The sequence below is a fragment of the Jaculus jaculus genome, chromosome 3 (assembly GCF_020740685.1).
Source record: "Jaculus jaculus isolate mJacJac1 chromosome 3, mJacJac1.mat.Y.cur, whole genome shotgun sequence".
In the NCBI taxonomy this organism is placed as follows: domain Eukaryota; kingdom Metazoa; phylum Chordata; class Mammalia; order Rodentia; family Dipodidae; genus Jaculus; species Jaculus jaculus.
The window spans coordinates 123,333,997-123,353,058 of record NC_059104.1 but is presented as its reverse complement, the minus strand read 5'-3'; the positions used below and the strand labels follow the sequence as shown (position 1 = coordinate 123,353,058).

Genomic DNA, 19,062 nt, shown 5'->3' with positions numbered 1-19,062 from the left:
GCCATGGTCGGTAACCAACTGCTCTGGGATTGGCTAACAAATCCACTCAGTGGAGTGGTACCCATAGCTGTAACTTGGAGACAAGTCAGAATCATATCCAAAACACAATTTTTCTCTCTAATATCAAGCTCCTCTCAATCTTGAGCTACAAGAGGGCCTACACCTATTAAATTCTCTCTAAACTAATAATGGTTATGCCATTTATCCAATGCTGACTTCATTCTCTGTTGGAGAATCTGCTTCTCTTTTTCAGGTGGATGCAGAACGTGAGGAGAGAATCAGTCCATCACATCTCACCAGGGCCCCAGCTGAAACCATAGAGTAACTGGGGAAATGAGCAAGAGTGCTGCTTTCTTGGTGAACCTGATATCAACATAAGGGTGAAGGAGATAGACACAGGGAACACTCAACTCCTACCATACCAGAGACACAGAGGATCCCAAGACCTCATCACTGAAATAGACCTAAAATGAACCCAATATGGCTCAGGGAAATTCATGGAAGAGGGTGCAAAAAGATTGTTAGAGCCACAAGTTGGAACATTACACATAGAAACATTGCCTCTTCCCCTTAACTGATGTCTACTCCCACAATGCATGACTCACAATCCCCATGGGGATAACTGACATCTCCAAAGGGGAGGGTCCCTTCAGATGGGGGAGAACAGGGATGAGGGTAAGGATGGTACCAACGTGTGCTGTTTATACACTGAGTATGTACATAACTAATAAAGAAAAATGTTTTTAAAATGCTTGATTTGAGGGATGGAGAGATGGCTTAGCTACATTGCTTGTCTGTGAAGCCCAAGGACCCATGTTTGACTTCTCCAGATTCTATAGGGTCAGGGTTATCTAAGAAAGGAGTTAAATCATTATGCTGAAACATTGAGCTATTGGATGAAACTTAAACATGAAATAAATAGGACAATGACTCACATCTATTTTCCCCAAAGGGAAAGAAAAAGTCAGAAAAAGTAAAGATCACATAGTCAGAAGTGGAGAAATTTTTCTGCCCTGGCTCTGCCTCGGGGCTCAGCCCCAGGATCACTGGCCTGATATCTGCCAGGGGCATGTACTAAGGATGCTAATATATCCCAGGAAGCATGCCTAGAAGGTGGGCTTAAAAATAGTTGCATTTTTACTTTGTTTCACTGTAGAATATCCCTCTTTCCAGACTGGTCTGTCCATCAGTTCCATGTTCCTCAGAGATGGGCTATTTCATATTGCTCTAAAGTCATCTTTTTCAAAGACAGAAGATACTAGAATCTTACTTCATTCTCACAAGCTCCAACCTGACAAATATTGTTGAGCTTCTCTATCATCCTCTTAAAGTGGGGAGTAGGCCAAAGACTTGAATATCACCCAAGAGAAGTATAGAACTGCACCAACTTGTGACATCAGACAACCTTGGCTCTGATCACCACTCTGAGGCAACTCCCTGGGCAACTTCAGGCAGGTTCCTTAACGTCTTGGAACCTCATTTTCTTCTTAGCACTGAGTGACAACCCCCTCACATAGAGATGGCACGAAATGGAAACGGAAGAGTCCACATCTCCACACGTCTAATGCAGAGTCAACTTACTACAGGCTATGGTGGTTAATGTTATTGGTTTTGGTCTTATGCAAAAGACATAAAGTTGTTTCAGCCCCCTTGTTTATTAAAAGGAATTATGTTTACATTCATATTTCATTCTGAGACAGTACACGTTACCATGTTCTTAATAGAAGAAATGAATTCTTTCAGAGAGCTGGCCTTGTCGGTTGCCAATCACATGCAACTTACCTTCTTCACCAGCTGGGCCAATCACTCTTGCCCCAGATCTCACACAGAGCTCTTAGAGGTGACATGAGATCACCTGAATGAACACAACTTGGACATGGTTTTAAATACTATCTGGAGTGCAAGTATTGTTGGGATGTGCATATGGGTGCTGATCTTCAGGGCAGATATAAGGGAAGCTTTACAAAAATCTGCTCATGTTTGCAAACTCAGGACACTCTAAGTGTCCTTAGTGTTAATTATTCTGTTAACCCACAGGAAATGAATCTTTCCTCTGTCTCTTTCCCTTCTCTTCTCTGGGTTTTCCTTTTCCTTCCATATAACTTCATCATTGTTGATGTTTTCTTCCTCTGATTAATTCTCCTCCTCCAATTCCTATTTCTATTCCACCTCCTCCTTCTATTTCTCCTTTGCTCAGTGCTGCGACACCCTGAACCTACAAGATTCTAGTATAGTACCACAGAGCCACACCTTCCCATTCCAGACCTTCCAATACCTAACCATCATTCCTTTCACCTTCTTCCAGGGACGCATTCTATAAACATCCTCAGAGCCTTTCCAATAACAGTCTACAGAACTCTCCTTCAAAGACTGCATTGTAGCTTGGTGGTAACAGGTATTCTTAGCAAGTTTAAGTTCCTGAATTCAGTACCTCCCACCACTAGAAAAAAAAAAAAGGAACAAAAGAAATCTAAGTTTTAACCAACTCAGGCTTTCAAGAACACAACTTAAAAAGAATAAACTCAGCCGTGTGTGGTGGTACACGCCTTTAATCCCAGCACTTGGGAGGCAGAGGTAGGAGGATTGCCATGAGTTCGAGGTCACCCTGAGACTCCATAGTGAATTCCAGGTCAGCCTGGGCTAGAGCGAGACCCTACCTCGGAAAACCAAACAAAAAAAAAAAAAAGACTAAAAAAAGAATAAACTCATCATGATCTGCTGAACTTGCATACTCTCCTATCCCTTGATTTTAATCCCTCTTCTGCCCTATCCCATTTTCTCGTCATTCATTTAACTGCAACCCCACAGTCCATCTTCCCACGACACCTGCATTCTTCTGTTATTTGTTTCTACCCAACCTCCCACCACCCCAATTACAGTTTGTCCTGCCTTCCTTCCTGTTCTGAGCAGCAAGAGCTTACTGATTAACAGACACCCACCAGGCTGGCTTGGTTTGTTTAAAGTTGTGCACAGAGATAGTCACTCTCCTGACATACTGCTGTGTAGTCCTAGAGGAAGTTCTCACTTTCTGAAATGTCATTTCATACCTCTCCTGTCTTAAACCTCCCACACTCTGTTCCCCAGAAACCTGGATAATGAGGTAGCCTCAAACTCCCAAGAATGTGAAAGAACACATAGGAGCTCCAGCACCTCTTTACACAGTCTGGAATTTGCATGTGGCTTTGGCCTTCTCTCCGCTGTGAGGGGAGTCTGCCCGCCTCACCATGAAATCCCTCCTTGAACTCTGGATGGCTCATCTGCCCAGGGTGCACTCCTGCCCTTGCTGCCACTGCAGTATTATCAGTGCCCTCACCACTGTGTCCTTCCTTCTGGAACTTGTGGGGTAGGGTATAAGTCACAAAAAGTCACACATAGAAATAGTATCTCAGGACAGGGGTTGAAGAATGCTTACCTAACATCGTAAGACTCAATACCCCAGAGAAAAAAAATATATGTATAAATCAAATCCTGAGTCTTTTGTCCTTTCCTCCAGTCAATTCCCATTAGCAAACATTGTTCTGATTTCTATCATCATGCATTAACTTTTTGTTTTGGACTTCGTAAGTTGAACCATGTAATATACACATTTTAGTATTTGATTTGTTTTGTTCCATATAACACACATTTGTGTGTGTGTGTGTGTGTGTGTGTGTGTGTATAAGTTCTTTGTTTGGGGGAAAGAGGATCATACTGTATTTCAAGCTTTCTAAGAGCTCACTATGTAGCCCCAAATGGCCTCAAACTTATAGCAATATTCTTGCCTCAGCCTTCTGAGTGCTTGAATTTAAGGTGTGAGCCACCACACCTAGCTGTCAATATATTTTTAGATTAATCCATGTTGTTGTGTATGTCACTTTTTATTACTGAGTAGTATTCCACTGCATGGAATGTGTTCACTCACTCTTCTGTTCATGAAGATTCGGGTTGTTCCCAGTTTGGGCTGTTACACATAAGGCTGCTTTGGACATTGTTCTATAGCATTTCTGTGGAGAAACATTCTTGCATTTTCATGTTGAACTCCGTTTTAGTTTTTGTTTCCTCTTGAATACCCTGTGATGGAGAGGCACATGTTTCACTGTGTTAGTAGAAAGCAAGTATCTCTTTTAAAGGCCTGCATCATTTTCCTTCTAAGACAATGAAATAAATTCCATTTGCTTCCTTGACAAACGCCAGATTATCAGTCTCTTGCTTTAAGTGACTTTAGTGGCTATAAAAGCTTTATAAAGCCACTATAAGGTGACATAAAGGAGATTGGTTGTTATTAGCAGGGTAAGTGGTCCAACATTTTGAACAAAAAGAACCTTTGGGGGGGGCTGGAGAGATGGCTTAGCAATTAAGGCACTTGTCTGCAAAGCCAAACCATTCAGGTTCATTTCCCCAGGATCCATGTAAGTCAGGTGGTGCATGTGTCTGGAGTTCATTTCCAGTGACTGGAGGCCTTGGAATGCCCTTTCATTCTCCCTCCCCACCCCCCGTCCCTCTCTCTCCCTCTTTCAAAAAAATAAATAAATAAAAATTAAACATTTTAAAAGTACCTTCTTGTCTGTATTTATGCCTCACTATTTTTGACTGTGAACCCTTCCCTCAAACCCACATCATAAAAGCAAACATATAGGCATTGTGTTTAAATAACCACAAATCCATTATAATATTCGCTTTCCAGCAATGACTCCCAACCAGGCTTTCTGCACTACATAACCTGTGTCTAATCCAAAACTCAGACTAGCCCTTATCTTCCACTGCTGCTTCTCTCCGCACTTGATCCACACACCCCGGAGTTTTGTCCTCCAAGTCTCACCTCACCTCTAACAAAGCATCCGAGATCCCCACGACCAACATCTCCTCCATTCTGCAAACCATGATGCCCAAATCTGCCCCAGGCTCAGCTTCTCCAAGTTGGAAAGAAAGTGGGGCGGGGGGAGGTTGGGTGTGGCCTGGTTCTTGGACACCAGGGTTGGACAGGCTAAGTGGCCTGAGGTGAGTCAGGCGCGTGCTCAGCCCAGAGCAGCAGCGCCTCAAGCGCGGTCCAGCTGTTCCGCCGCACGCCACTGAAGAACGCGTAGCTTTCTGCAGCACCTGAGCCCCAAGTCCTTCTTCGGTTCCTAGGTTTTTCTCCGCCCGCCTCCCCTGCCCCCCCACCCTCCCCCCGCTTAGTTAATCGTCTTCTCTACTTCCCTCCCCACCTGCCTCTTCCCTGCGCACAGGCTGGGCTGGGAAAGGACCGACAGAGTGCCCCGCGCTGCACTGCGCGTCCAGCTCTATCCATCCCAGTGGCGCTGGGCGGGGAGCGATGTCCCAGAATGGCTCTGAAGCCAGCTGCTGCGAAACTGATGGGCTGTCAGTGCGCCACGGCTGGACCGTGGTGGCCGGAGCGCAGCCCTCGGGTACCCCGCAGACTAGAGCTCCCTGGGTGGCTCCTGCTCTGTCTGCGGTGCTCGTGGTCACCACGGCCGTGGACGTGGTGGGCAACCTCCTGGTAGTGCTGTCGGTGCTCAGGAACCGCAAGCTCCGGAATGCAGGTGAGCTTCAGGGACTCACCAGGGTCGGGGGTAGCGCGCGCACCGCTTCTGGTCTTGATTCCTAACCTGAAATCCTAGATCCTTTTCTCTCCTCAGTGCCAGGCGCTCCTTTCTCTTCATTCCACGCTGCTCCCAACTTTGGTCCTTCTCTGGGAAGTTAGGGCAAGCTCAGGCTCCATAATGCGCGGTGATTCTGGAGCCCCAGCCTCCAGCAACTGTCCAGGACGCACATGGCACATGAGTGCCAAAAGTAAATCTAATAAAGTTTTCCTTGCGTACCTTTTTGGCAGACTGTGGGTTCCGGGGGTACCCAGGCAACTGGATGCATCACCACCTGTGGCGCTCAATTGTGTCCTGCTGAATGAGACTCCCTTGTGACTGACTCCCCTTTTTTCTCCTGCCAAACCATGCAACTTCACATGCTAGGTGTTTAGAATGATCGCGCGGATGAATGAATGAAAGAATGAATGAATGGATTCTGCTGCACTGTGTCTCCATGTCCATGGCCTGCTCATCGGAAGGCCCAATTCCACCAGATATAGTAAATAACATAAATTGCAGGAGCTGTGGGCTGAACTGAATTACTTTGAGTCAGCATTGGCTTTTCTGAAGACAGGAAAGCTGTGGACTTGGCTGTGAAAATGAAAACGAAAACAATAATATGACTAACTCTGGTGGCAATCCTAAAAGTATTTCCCTTTCAATCTATTTTCATTGCAACGTTGCCCTGCTCAGGTCTGCCTCAACAAAACCAGAGAGAGGGGTGCATGAGCTCATGCCCCACAGGTGGCCAGCACAGAGGCCTCTTTGTTAATTATGTAATTTCTCATCTCCTGATTAGAGCAACTAAATATCAATGTGAATTAAAGTTGAATAATAATTGTAAGGCTTTAAAATGCCTTTCTGAGATTCCAGACCACTCCAGAAAAAAAAATTCTTTTAGTAAATGATCCTAAATGTTTGTTTAGACTTGAGGATTTTTATCTATGAAAGAAGCCAAAAATTAAGATGTGATCTTCTAGCCATCACACAGGACCACTTCTATTGTTAAAGAGGTGCAAGTCTTCTCACTCAGGTATTTCAGTCAGGAGGGCTATGCCATCTGGAATTCCTTCCCAACTTGCTTTCCCATTCTTTGAAAAAAAAAAAAAAAAGACATGGCTTAGGAAAGAATAGGCTGTGATCAGAAAAGTATATTCAGTGTTTTTGGTCACTGCTCAGTGCAGCAGCCCCAAACATTCATTTCCTACACGGGAGGCAATGAGCAGTGGCTCCAGGCTTTCATCAGGTGGAGGAGAAGCCTTAGCCCTCCAGGTCCTGACCCTGGTCACTTCCTTCCCTGGCTTGCTGGGTACTTAGAGAAGTGCTGACAAGCCGAAGACCGTGCTCAGTACTTGAGTTGAAAGGGGGCTGAGGAAGTGGCTTCTGTCCATGGGAAAGAAAAGCATGCCTCCTTGCTACAAGCCATGCAGGGCTGCCTATCCTGGGTTTCCTGACCAAAAAGTATAGCCAGAAAGGAAGGAAGCATGTCAAGTTGCTGGCACAAATCACATCCTGTTCAGCCTACCACCTTGATGTGCTGCTACTAGATACTCTGTATCTAGATGGCATCGATTCCTGCTGTTGTGGGGGCTGCCACTGTCATGCAATTTCACTAGGATTTTTTTTTTTTTTTTGAGGCACTAGCAATGGAACTAAATATCATTCACATGCTAGCTATCACTCTACTATGAGCTAAGGTCCCAACCCTTAATTCACCTTTATATAACTATTGGCTTCATTTGTGACAGTCATAAAAAAATTATCATGTTAAACTAAATGATCTTGGTAGAATGAGATATCAAAGGGTATCTAAACATCTGAAGCATTTTGAAAGGTTAACACCCATTCTACCCTTTTTTTGTTGGGGGGAGTTTCTTCAAGTTAAGATTTCACTCTAGCCCAGGCTGACCTGTAATTCACTATGTAGTCTCAGGGTATCCTCAAACTCATGATGAACCTCCTACCTCTGCCTCTCAAGTGCTGGGATTAAAAGCAGGCACCACCAAGCATGGCTCATTCTACACTTTATTAGAACTTTTCTTTTCTTGTCTAATAAGATTCGATTTACCTCAAGACTAGCCTCAGACCTTTCATATCTAAGTCAGTCTCCTCAAGAGATCAGTATAAGAAATTAGGAGTATGACGTGGAGGGTATGTGATGGTTTGAATGTAAATGTATGGCCCCCATAGACTCAGGTACTTTTGATTAAGCTTCCTACTTAATCCTCAGCAGGTGAAGCCCTGCAGGAGAAGGTGTGTCACTGGGGGGTGGCTCTTGAGTCCAGCCCTGTAGGTTTTTTAGAAAGCCAGCTTGGGCTCTTGAGCTTCCTGGTATTGGCAGTAGTCTCTGTACTATGGCTAAATGCTTAAGTGTGCCAGCGTCTTCCACCATGATGAAGCTTCCCCTGGAATCTGTAAGCCTGAAGTAAACCCTTCCTCCCATAAGCTGCGTCTAGTCAGTGTTTGTCTCAGCTATGCGAAAGTAACTGACAGGATGTATATAGTCCCAGTCACCAAGGCACATTTGAGATCACAGCAGACTTTTCAGAAGACTTGGATCACAAACCCAGTTCCTCTGTGAGTAGACTGTCCGTAACACCTGGAGGGCTTCTCCCCCACTGCTGTTGCCTGTGATGGGCTGCCATTTTCAGAGATAGCCTGGGAGAAAAGCAGAACAGGAATATAGATGACAGTGAGAGGCAGGTTCAGGGCACTGAGCATTTGGAAGGTAAAGCAGATTAGTGTCACTCCCTGACCAGTCCTAGGTTGTCACATCACACGTGTCAGCATGCTTTCTGGCAGATTTGCCTGAGTTCATTTGAAGACAGTTCCCCATGCCCACCTGAACCACTTTGACCCTGGTCTCTGCCTTACCAATATTTATATTTAGCCCTGATGGCATTGCTCTCTTCTCTTCTGTTTTCAGGAACATTCCTCCACCAGGTCTCTCCCTCCCACCTCTCTCCTCCTCTCTCTTTCTCTCCCTCTCTTTTCCATCTTTTTTTCCCCTTAGCTTACATACACTCACATAGGCATAAGACAAGTCTATTGTCTCTAAAGGAGCAAAGACTTTCCCCTTGATTCTATATTCCCAACTCCACCACTACCTCTCAGTCCTATCCTCTAACTCTCCCCCATCACTCCCATTTCCTTCCCAGATCTCAGGAGTCTCCACACTGGTGTGTAACAACCACTGAGGCCCACTCCCTCTTCAAACAAGCCTGATGCTAATTTCTAGTACTGGGCATGGGAGTCAATTTTTGGTTCCATATTTTCATTCATTCCAAATGGTTTTGCTTTATAGTAGTTTTTACCACCTCCCCAAACCCCTTTCTGCTCCCTGTTCTTAAAGTTTAAATTCCACCTTCCTCCTCCTTGGAGCACACTGTATCCATAGTACCATGACAGTTTCCCTGCCTCTTCCTAGCAGGGCTATGAGACCTGGCAGTTCCCTGCCTCCTCCATTCAAAGCAGCATTTCCTCTAGAGTGGGGCACCCATGACCATCTTCAGCCAGCTTCACCTGCCTCACCTTTGTCTTGCAATGCCATTTCCCATGCAGCAGTGCTATCTGATGTACGTAAGAGGTCTCCTCTGCCTCTTCTATCTCTTCAATATCTGTTCCTCCCCACATCCCTTCCCCATCTTCCCCTATAAGGCTATAATATTTGTTGCCAACATCATGAATGGCATAGGAAGGGTCATCCTCTGTAAGCTTCCATGACATCTTATAGCTTCCCTGCAAAATGAACCATCTCTGTAGTGTTTTTTTTTTTTTTTTTTTTTTTGTTTTTTTTTGTCTCTCTCCCTGCTGGATGAAATGAAGCCAGAGACTTTTGCTCCACCTGGGAATATGTGGCCCTATTCACGCCAGATAGGGCACTGAGGATAGAACAAAATAACAGTTTCATCCAAATCTAGTTCAGTGAACCAGTGAGATTTTGGGGGTTGCTTACAGGAATATGGGTGAGAGATGGCCTACATGAGATGGATGACTCAAAGGCACCTAGATCACTGAACAGCTCATTCCAGCATGGGTGAAGACTTATAGAAGTAGAATCTCTGGAGCATAAGGAGGGGTTCTAGGCAGTCCTCAGCTGGTTAGAGTCTGCCCTCCCAGGCAGTTATTATTGCCTGTATTCCCTTGGGGACTGTCCTTGTGAATCACAACTTTCCAGAGCTTCCTGAGATTTGAAGGCAAGGGAATTTTTTTTTTTAATTTCCTGGGCCTTGTTGAGTTTTATTTGAGTCTTTTTAAAAAATATTATTTATTTATTTATTTGCAAGGACAGAGAGAGAGGGAGAGAATGGGTATGTCAGGGCCTCTAGCTACTGCAAATAAACCCCAGATGTATGTGCTAATTTGCGCATCTGGCTTTACACAGATGCTGGGGAATCAAACCCAAGCCACTAGGCTTTGCCAGCAAGTGCCTTAACCACTGAGCCATATCTCCAGCCCTAGTTTCTGAGTCTTAAGAAGCCTCCCTCCAGGACAGAATGTTTTAATTTGGAGAAAATGCCTTCACAGTATCTTCTCAGTAAAACACAGTGAAACTGAGCATGCCTCTGAAGAAATAAAATGAGCCTGGACAGGAATCCAGGCAAACCGTGGTACAAAATGAACCTACAATGGTTTCAAGCGATTACAGAGACCTCAGTTACAGCACTTGATACAACATAGACAAACTTTCAAAGAAATGTGTTGCTTTGAGCATTGAAAGCCCTAAGGAAATTTCATTTTGTCCTTGGAAGCTAACCAGTGGCACTTTTTTTTGCAAAGGCATGCCTGCTGTTTGATCGCTCCTGGTAACTGAGCTATACCACAGTTCTCTGAAATTGTGCCCTCATGACTCTTCTCAGTGTATTTACCCCCCTGCTGCTCTGTCCTGAGCCACTTTAATCTACCTGTAAAAGATGGTTTTCCTGCCACTACCTGCAGCAAGCAAACAGACCCTGGTGCATGAGAGCAAAGAGAGCTGTGTCCTCTCTGAGCACCCACCATCATCCTCTTTGTTAGCACAGGGAAAAGCACAGCTCTGTCAGCCAAGTTCTTCCCTGAATCCCCCAGTATCCATCAGAAGCTGTGGTCTGACAATGGACTTCTGTACTGCAGCAGAGGTAAAGAAATTATTTAGATGTTGACAGAGAGTGGACGTTGGCATTTCTACAATGTTCCAGTCATTTGAAAGGCAGAAGGACATAAATAGACTGACCCTAGAATTTTTCAAGAAATTCAGGGATGTGTTTTGCTGCACACACAGGTATTTGTGCAAGCTCTTCTCTACTCACAGCTTCTCTTATCCAGAATCAATGCCTGCCTACGAAGTGCCTGGTGGATATCCTGCACCTTGGTGCTGTGTATGCCCAGTTACTGAGAGTAAAGGCAATAAGATTCCCCCATAAGAAAGGGAGTGATGCCTGACTAAGGATGATGGCACTGGACATAGACACTTTAAAGGCTTAAAAGCTCTACTAAACTTAAGGCTTAAGGCTTTAGTTTAGTAGAACCACAGTTCCTGCCTTCCAGGAAGTGCAGAGAAAGGGGGAGACCACTCTAGGCAGGCCTATACTGCCACCAACCACTCACTGAGATGTCACATGGTACCAAGTGTCTATGGATTCTGGGTGAGCTGGATTGAGTATGTTTGTTATCAGCTGAAGACCAAATTGGATTCTCTGGCCTTGCTCCTTTTATTCAAGCTTCCCAGCTCCAAATCTCAGCCAGGAATACCTTATTATCTCTTCACTGAGCAAAAATTAAGACTTTTTAAAATCCCATAATTATGTCTTTAGCTACAAAATGAAGAAATCTCTTAATCCTTCCTAATTCTCCCTTGGAGCTCTCAAAGCCCAGGAGTATAAAGACTTTCATGTTTGGCAGCCTTTGTTTACAAAACATTGAAATCTGTATTTAGACATGATATTCTGCAAGACTCAGAAGACATTGAGTGTGGCTAGTGAGTCACCCAGTGTAAGACATTTATTTCTGAAGAAGGAAAATTTAGGGAATTAGTATGCAAAGTTCCTTTTCTTAGAGAGCCTATGAACTACAGGGAATGCCCCTGTTCCTTCATTGTCTGCATCCATCACTACTAGAGCCTACGTGTGCAGCAGATTGTACCATCTGTGTTTCTGTAAGTATACACAGGGATTTTGACACAAGGATGAAATGACCTAGCCACGATTGTCAGAGAGTATCCCCATCATGTGAGATGACACACTACTTAGCTTCCTCACTTCTTACCTCATAGGGATCCTGATCTATGATATCAACCTTTTTCTTATGTCTTTCAATATACCTAATGGTGCTATAGAAAGTAATAATAGAGCTGGAGAAATGGCTTAGCAGTCAAGGTGCTTTCCTACAAAGCTAGGCAGCCTGGGTTTGATTCCCTAGTATCCATGTAAAGTGCATGTCTGGAGTTCATTTGCAGTGGCTGAAGGCCCTGGCATGCCCATTCTTTCTGTCTATTTCTCTCTGCTTGAAAATAAATAATAAATAAAAGTATTTTTTAAAAAGAAGCAATAATAATAATAATAATAATAATAATAATAATAGCTAATATGACTAAGTGCTTCTTATGTGTCAAGTACAAATCTTCATTAAGAAAGAGACAGTAGGAGGGAGGGGAGACAAGAGAAAGAGAAGGACAGAACAGGGTAAATATGGTCAAAGTACATGACATTCTTGAATGAAAATGTTTTCATCAAACCCATCACTATATACAAATACTATATACCAATAAAAGTGAAAGGGGAAAAATGAAGATAAATACCTCACTGCACACTAGCATTTGATCTCCCATAGGTAGCAGAGTTTACCTCATGGCCAAGTTCAGTGGCGCTTTTCTTACTTTCTCATTTTTTATGACAATGGAACAAGTCTTGGTTTTTATCCCCTGAATTTCTCTTTAGTTTGTATTCTTCCCCCACCTATCTCTGTTGTAGTTTTCAGTTATTCCGATAGTCTGAGTACCCACTTCTTTATGTGGGAGATGGAAATCATTTGATGAAATCTAAAGGTTTCTCACCAGACACACTCAGCTTATGTAAATGTATACCATCAACTCTAGGTGGTATATCAATTGTTGTTCTGTTTTTATTCTTTAGGGTAATAAGCTACTATCCATCAGAGTTCCCACATTATCTCTTTTGATGGCTGCAGAAAAATGTTTTGTGACAGCATAACACTTATTGATTCAAATGCATACTTACTATGCATGCATTTTCTTTCTTTACACTGTTGAAATGTTGCCTATCATATCTTCATTTGCAATGTTAGATTACCCAATAATATTTTTTAAATAAAGCAAAGATTTCAACTCAGCCCTTAGGTGCCTCATTCTGGTACCTTGGGGTTTCTCATGAATAATGTGACTTTGGAGGAAAGTAATTTTTACCCTCAGGGAACTTGGAAATCTAATTAGGAGCATACTTTAACTGCATCATTCCAGTATTTGTAAGGAAACCAAGTTTTTAAATAAATTATTTGCTCTTTTTTTCAAAATTGCTTCTATCCAGAATATAATTAAAACATCTCATATTATTCATGTTGGGATTGTTATTATTGTTTGTGACCTTTCCTCAACAAAATCCTGTTTGAGATGCACTGAGATTCTTGGAGGTAGGCAGTCCTTTAGCAAGGAACTTGGTGAATAGTCCAGCCTGGCCAGACTCTCTCTGTCACTACCTGTGGTTTCAATCCAACTTAGGAATTCTTGACTGTTCCTACCACCTCCTTCTGGCCTCCCTTCCAGCTCTCACTACACTGAATGGTACTGTTCCTATATGTTGTTATCTCCATGCTAGGGATAGTTCTCCTTCCAACACTGTGCCCTTCCTGAGGATGGCAGATGCCCAATAAATGCATTAGACACTTAATAAATGAAGGACAAAGGAAGACCTCAAGCTATAACAAGTTTTACCCTACTAGCAATGATAGTCACTTGCTGGCTTCTTTGCCATCATCCTAGCATCTTGCTTTCATCTGGTGGTCTTCTCTGTCAGACTAGGAGCTTGATAATGCTCAAGAAAGGGGAATTTACAGTGTTGCCATGCATCCATATGCCCCTGGAGCAATTAGAGCTGCTGCCTAGATGACTTTCAATAATATTTGCTTAGTGAATGACTTGATGAATATCTATTTCTGTGTTGTTTTTAGCTCAATGGTCAGGGTCTTCTTAAATACAAATAAGCTCTTCTGATCCTGGAAGATGAGTACAGAGAGGAGGGACAAAGGACAGAGGTAGCTTTGCATTCCAGAATCATCTTATCATAGCACAGTGCTGGCTAGCTCTTTCATGGAGTGTGAGATCCTCAGAAATTGAATTCCCAGAAAGAAGGAGACTGTAGAGGAGGAGGAGACTGTGGTAAGTAGTTCATGTGGGTGGAGGATGTGCTTGGCATATGAATACTGAAGTGACCCCACATTAGTAAAGAAAACCTGGATGTGGAGGCTTCTTGCCGCTATCATGTCCTGTCTGATGGAGGCAGACAGAAGTGAGTCACACCATGACATGACATAAATCTTCACGACAAGTCTGTGCACAGACATTGCACTGACTGATTGCTCACTTGGGTGGGGAAGAGATGGATGCAGAGCAGGATCTCCTCTTGCCTGTCATCCAAATAGGCCCTGGCATCCTCTAGAGGAGATCTAGTACAAGAACGACAGTCACTGAATTTGGAATCATGCCAAGAAATCCAGGAGTTAGTAGGATGACTAGATGACTCCACAGCCAGGGCTTGCTAAAGTCAGACTTTTAAGAACTGCAGGTTTTATAGGGGAGAGTAATTGAATCACTTTCCACATGGAGCTGAATGTGTTCTGCTCACTATTTACAAGCTGTTTGCAGCCTCTGGGGCATTATTAGGGGATGAGCCACGTTAACACAGCAGAGCATGCCTCAGCTTTCCCAGGGAAACAGCTGGCAGAGCTGGCACGAGATCCTAGTCACTCTTGACTTTCTCTGCTCATGCTTATACATGCCAAGAGCCTGTTTACCGATGGTCCAGGGGACAGTGAACCTTGTAAAGGCCAACCATCCTGTGTTAGCAAAAAGAACGAGACAGACACTGAGAACACTCAACATCTACCAAAGCTGAGATCCAGAGGCTCCTAAGAGCACATCATTGAGGTAGGCTTAAAACTCACACACTAGTGCTCAGGGAACTTTGTGGAAGGGGGGCCAAAAAATTGTTAGAGCCACAAGTTGGGACATCATGCCCAAAGGCATTGTCTCTCCCCAATAACTGACTGCTGCTCCCACAATGCATTACCCACAATCCCCACAGGGATAGCATGTGACTCCAATGAGGAGGACCCTTCAGAAAAGGGTCAGGGATAAGGAAAAGGTTGGTACCAACACATGATATTTCCATACCAAGTATGTCCATAACTAGTCATAAAAAATAACAAAAGAAATGTTCTTCACAGAAACAACCATGTGGATGTATGTGGACAGGGGATAGAGGTCTCCATTTTGGGAAAAAAAAAAAAAAAGGATCCACTATTGAGGGAGAGAAGAAGCTCAGTGATGAGCCAAACTCCCATGGCTGGATATGAGTACAGAAAAGTGTATGCCTGGTTCATCTAATTTCCAGCACCTCCTCTAAATATCAAAAGTAGCCTTAAAAGTCTAGGACAACAAGAAGTTGAGCTCCTGATTCAGCTGAAGCCAAGGAATTTGAGAAGCTCCCTAGGGACCAAGTGCAGGTGTACTTTTCTCATGGTGACAGAATACCTGTTGTGGCTCACTAACAGTGTGAGGCAGGAGAAGCATGGTGACAGGATCACGAGGAGACTTATCACCTTACTTCTGCAATCAGGAAGCAGACAGATGAATGTTGGTACTTGGCTCACTATCTCCTATCTATTCACTCTGGGACCCCAGATATACGATAGTGCCACCTACATTTAAGGTGGGCCTCCCCTCCTCTGTTAAGCCTCTCTAAAAACTCTCACAGACATGCACACAGATGTGTCTCACAGTTGATTTTAAATCCATTCAAGTTGACAGGGCTGACAAACCACCACAAAAAGTGGGTCTGATATAGCTGACAGTGGAGGTAACCAGCAAAGCAGAAAATGAGATGCAAAGAACCCAGCTTCTCATACTCAAAGCAAGTCCTCAGATGTGCATTTCTTACTTTAAAGTAACACCTAGAAGGAAAATAGGTGTTCTAACTCTGGCAGTAAATTGACTCCTCAAGTAGTAGAGCAGGAAGGGACTAAGCAGGGCAGCCTGTACAATGCCAGCAGAAAGCCCTCTACCCCAGGATAGTTTATGTGGAGAGTCCTCAAGAACAGGGACATGCCTCCTCTCAACAGTGTTTCATCTGTCCAGAGGACCACCATTCCATCCAATTACATCAGGGCTCTCTTGGACTCAACCCTGGCTTGGATGCAGGAGCAACAAGTCCTTAGGTCCTGAGAACTCTGGGACACAAATGGACTTCTTTTCTTTCTGTTCTGAGTGAGACTGATCCCCAGCCTCTTAAACTAACATGGATACTTAAAGATGACTGTCTTTGGGTCTCTAGGTTCCTAAACCACAGTTGTTACTCTCAGTCTTCTTATAGCTAGGGCGAGAATGTATGTCAGGAACATAGTGGGCTGAAGGTAGTCCTATCACATCCTTGTGCTATGATAAGTGCAAGTGTGATGTTCACTTCACCCAAGAACCTGACTCTAGTGAACTCCCAGCTACATGACTCTAAGATTCCCATCTTCAAGATCACAGGCTAGCCTCTCTGTTGCTGTAATTGTGGGACCTCATCCAATGGTTCTGAGACTCTGGACCCCTGAGGTAGTCACATCAGCCTCTGTGGAGTGAGGACAGATATATGGTGGCAACAGAGAAACCACATCCTTACAACAGGGAAGTTCATCCAACAAATTCATTTCACCTGTCCACTGAGTTCAACCACTTGCAGGCAAGAAACTAGTCCTTTGCTGTGTTGCAAGTGTGAAAGCATCCAGTGCACAGTGGACTTGCTGAGCGTCCCTGACAGAGGGAAAGTCAGCTATCTTGTGAGCACATGGCAGACATGGAAAAAGTACAAGGGAAAAAATGGCATTAGGGATGGAGCTGCTCGTGCCCTGTGCTTCCTGCTGAAAATTTCCAGGCTCTTGGTGCCTTGTCCATGATTCTGTTCTGGTTTCAGGACACAAAGCTTGAGGAGGAAGGGCTGTTTAAGAGTAAGCCCAAGTTGTCTCCCTATGCCTAAAACATATCCACTGATAGACATGAGGCTTTCTGAGGTCTCAGATAGTGGTGATGGATGTGGAGAATGATTGATGGTGTGGAGAATGCTTCCTTCAGAGGAGCAAAGTAATTCAGAAAGCCAGTGAGTGGACAGACAAAGCAGGCAACCCCATGTCCGATAGGATATGGAACAAGAAGTGCCTACAGCTCATCCCAGCCCACAAGACAGGGACCCTACCCCACTCCTGCGGTTTGTTAGCATGGTCACATGGCTCTAAGTGTAGACCCTGGGCAAGGCACCTGGGAAATATGGGAAACACATGATTCCCTCTCTGAAATGCAGTTCACATGCAGAACAATGACTTATAGACACTTGGGGAGCTATGGAAGCAGGTTAGTGGCTAAAAGTGCTGCTGCACATGCCTGATTACCGGAGTTCTGACCCTCAGAATTCACCTCAAACCAGAAGCAATTAGATCACACACTGGGAATTCCAATGGGTCTGAAACCATGGTGGGGACAGAGTAAAGAGAATCCCAAAGCTTACAAACCAGCTAGTCTTATATTCACAGAAACAATGAGATACTCGGTGTCAAGGTAGAAGGCAAGGACTAACACCCCAAAGTTGCCCTCTGACCTCTACATGTGTGCTGTGATACACCATGTGCCCATCCATACACATGAAAATACATACACACACACACACACACACACACACACACACATGCACGCACGCATGCACATTTAGAACTATGAATTATGGAGAAAACACAAAACATACTGCCTGTGACTACAAGGAGGAGCTGGTTGAAGGAGAAAATAATAATGGCAATATCCTGAATTTCTGCCTCTCCTCTCCCCAAACTTGCTGGAGCTTATACAATGCCAGTTCTCTGCGCCTGTCTTGAGAACAGTTGTGATTTGAATGCTCCCATTCTACTCTGAATCATAAGAATTCTCACAGCTATACCACCAGGTAGAACCACTGTCCCCATCTCCCAAATGACAAAGGTAAGCCTTCAAAAGAGTAAGTGACTTGCCTCAAGTAGTGAGTAGCAACAATGCAATGCGAGTTCTATATTGTGTCTGTAAATGCTACTTGGTTTCCCTTCCCAGTGTTGAAGGTAGCCTGGCAAACATGAAATGTTCCAGGGATTGAAAACTGTAGTGCCTCTGCTGACCATTTCTTTTCCGTGTTTCAGGCAATTTGTTCTTGGTGAGCCTGGCGTTGGCTGATCTGGCGGTGGCCTTGTACCCCTACCCACTGATCCTTGTGGCTATCGTGTATGATGGCTGGGCACTGGGGGAGGTACACTGCAAGGCCAGTGCCTTTGTGATGGGCTTGAGTGTCATTGGCTCTGTCTTCAACATCACGGCCATCGCCATCAACCGCTATTGCTACATCTGCCACAGTGTGACTTATCACCGGATCTGCAGGCGCTGGCACGCCCCCGTCTACATCAGCTTAGTCTGGCTCCTCACTCTGGTGGCTTTAGTGCCGAACTTCTTCCTGGGGTCTCTGGAGTACGACCCACGCATCTATTCCTGCACCTTCATCCAGACAGCCAGTGCCCAGTACACAGTGGCTGTGGTGGTGGTTCACTTCCTCCTCCCTATCTCTGTGGTGACTTTTTGTTACCTACGCATCTGGGTGCTGGTCCTTCAGGCCCGCAGGAAGGCCAAGTCCGAAAGCAAGCTGCGCCTGAGGGCCAGTGACATCCGCAGCTTTCTAAGCATGTTTGCTGTGTTTGTGATCTTTGCAGTCTGCTGGGCCCCTCTCAACTGCATCGGCCTTGCTGTGGCCATCAATCCGGAAGAGATGGCTCCGCAGGTACCCGAGGGACTCTTTGTCACCAGCTACTTCCTGGCTTATTTCAATAGCTGCCTTAATGCCATTGTCTACGGGCTCCTAAACCAGAACTTCCGCAGGGAGTATAAGAGGATCCTCTCTGCCCTCTGTGCCCCTCGGCACTGCACCCAGGATGCGTCCAAAAGCAGCCCTGCAGAGGGGCTCCAGAGCCAGGCACCTGCAGCTGCCAGTGCTCACCACCCACTGCAGGAGGATGCCCTCTAACTTCCCTCAGATGTACACTGGCTCAGCAGCAATTGAAAGAAGAGAAGACTGTGTCATCATCTGCGTGCTGTGCCTCACTGTCATGCCACACCCACTGTGCCACAGCCCAGGGCTGGTGGAACTCCTGTCCACAGTGACCCATCAGCATTATGGGCCCAGGCAAGCAAGGGGCTGCAACCCCACACCCACAAACACTCTTGGTGGCATGTTGGACCCTTGGC

General features: G+C 44.8%; 1 protein-coding gene across 1 annotated transcript; it reads left to right on the top strand.

The window, feature by feature from the left end:
- Positions 1–5,290: 5,290 nt before the first annotated feature.
- Positions 5,291–18,841, top strand: Mtnr1b (melatonin receptor 1B). Its single transcript, XM_004661883.2, has 2 exons — positions 5,291–5,519; positions 17,970–18,841. The coding sequence occupies exons 1-2, from the start codon at positions 5,291–5,293 to the stop codon at positions 18,839–18,841; spliced, it is 1,101 nt and encodes a 366-aa protein (XP_004661940.2).
- The last annotated feature ends 221 nt before the right edge of the window (positions 18,842–19,062 follow it).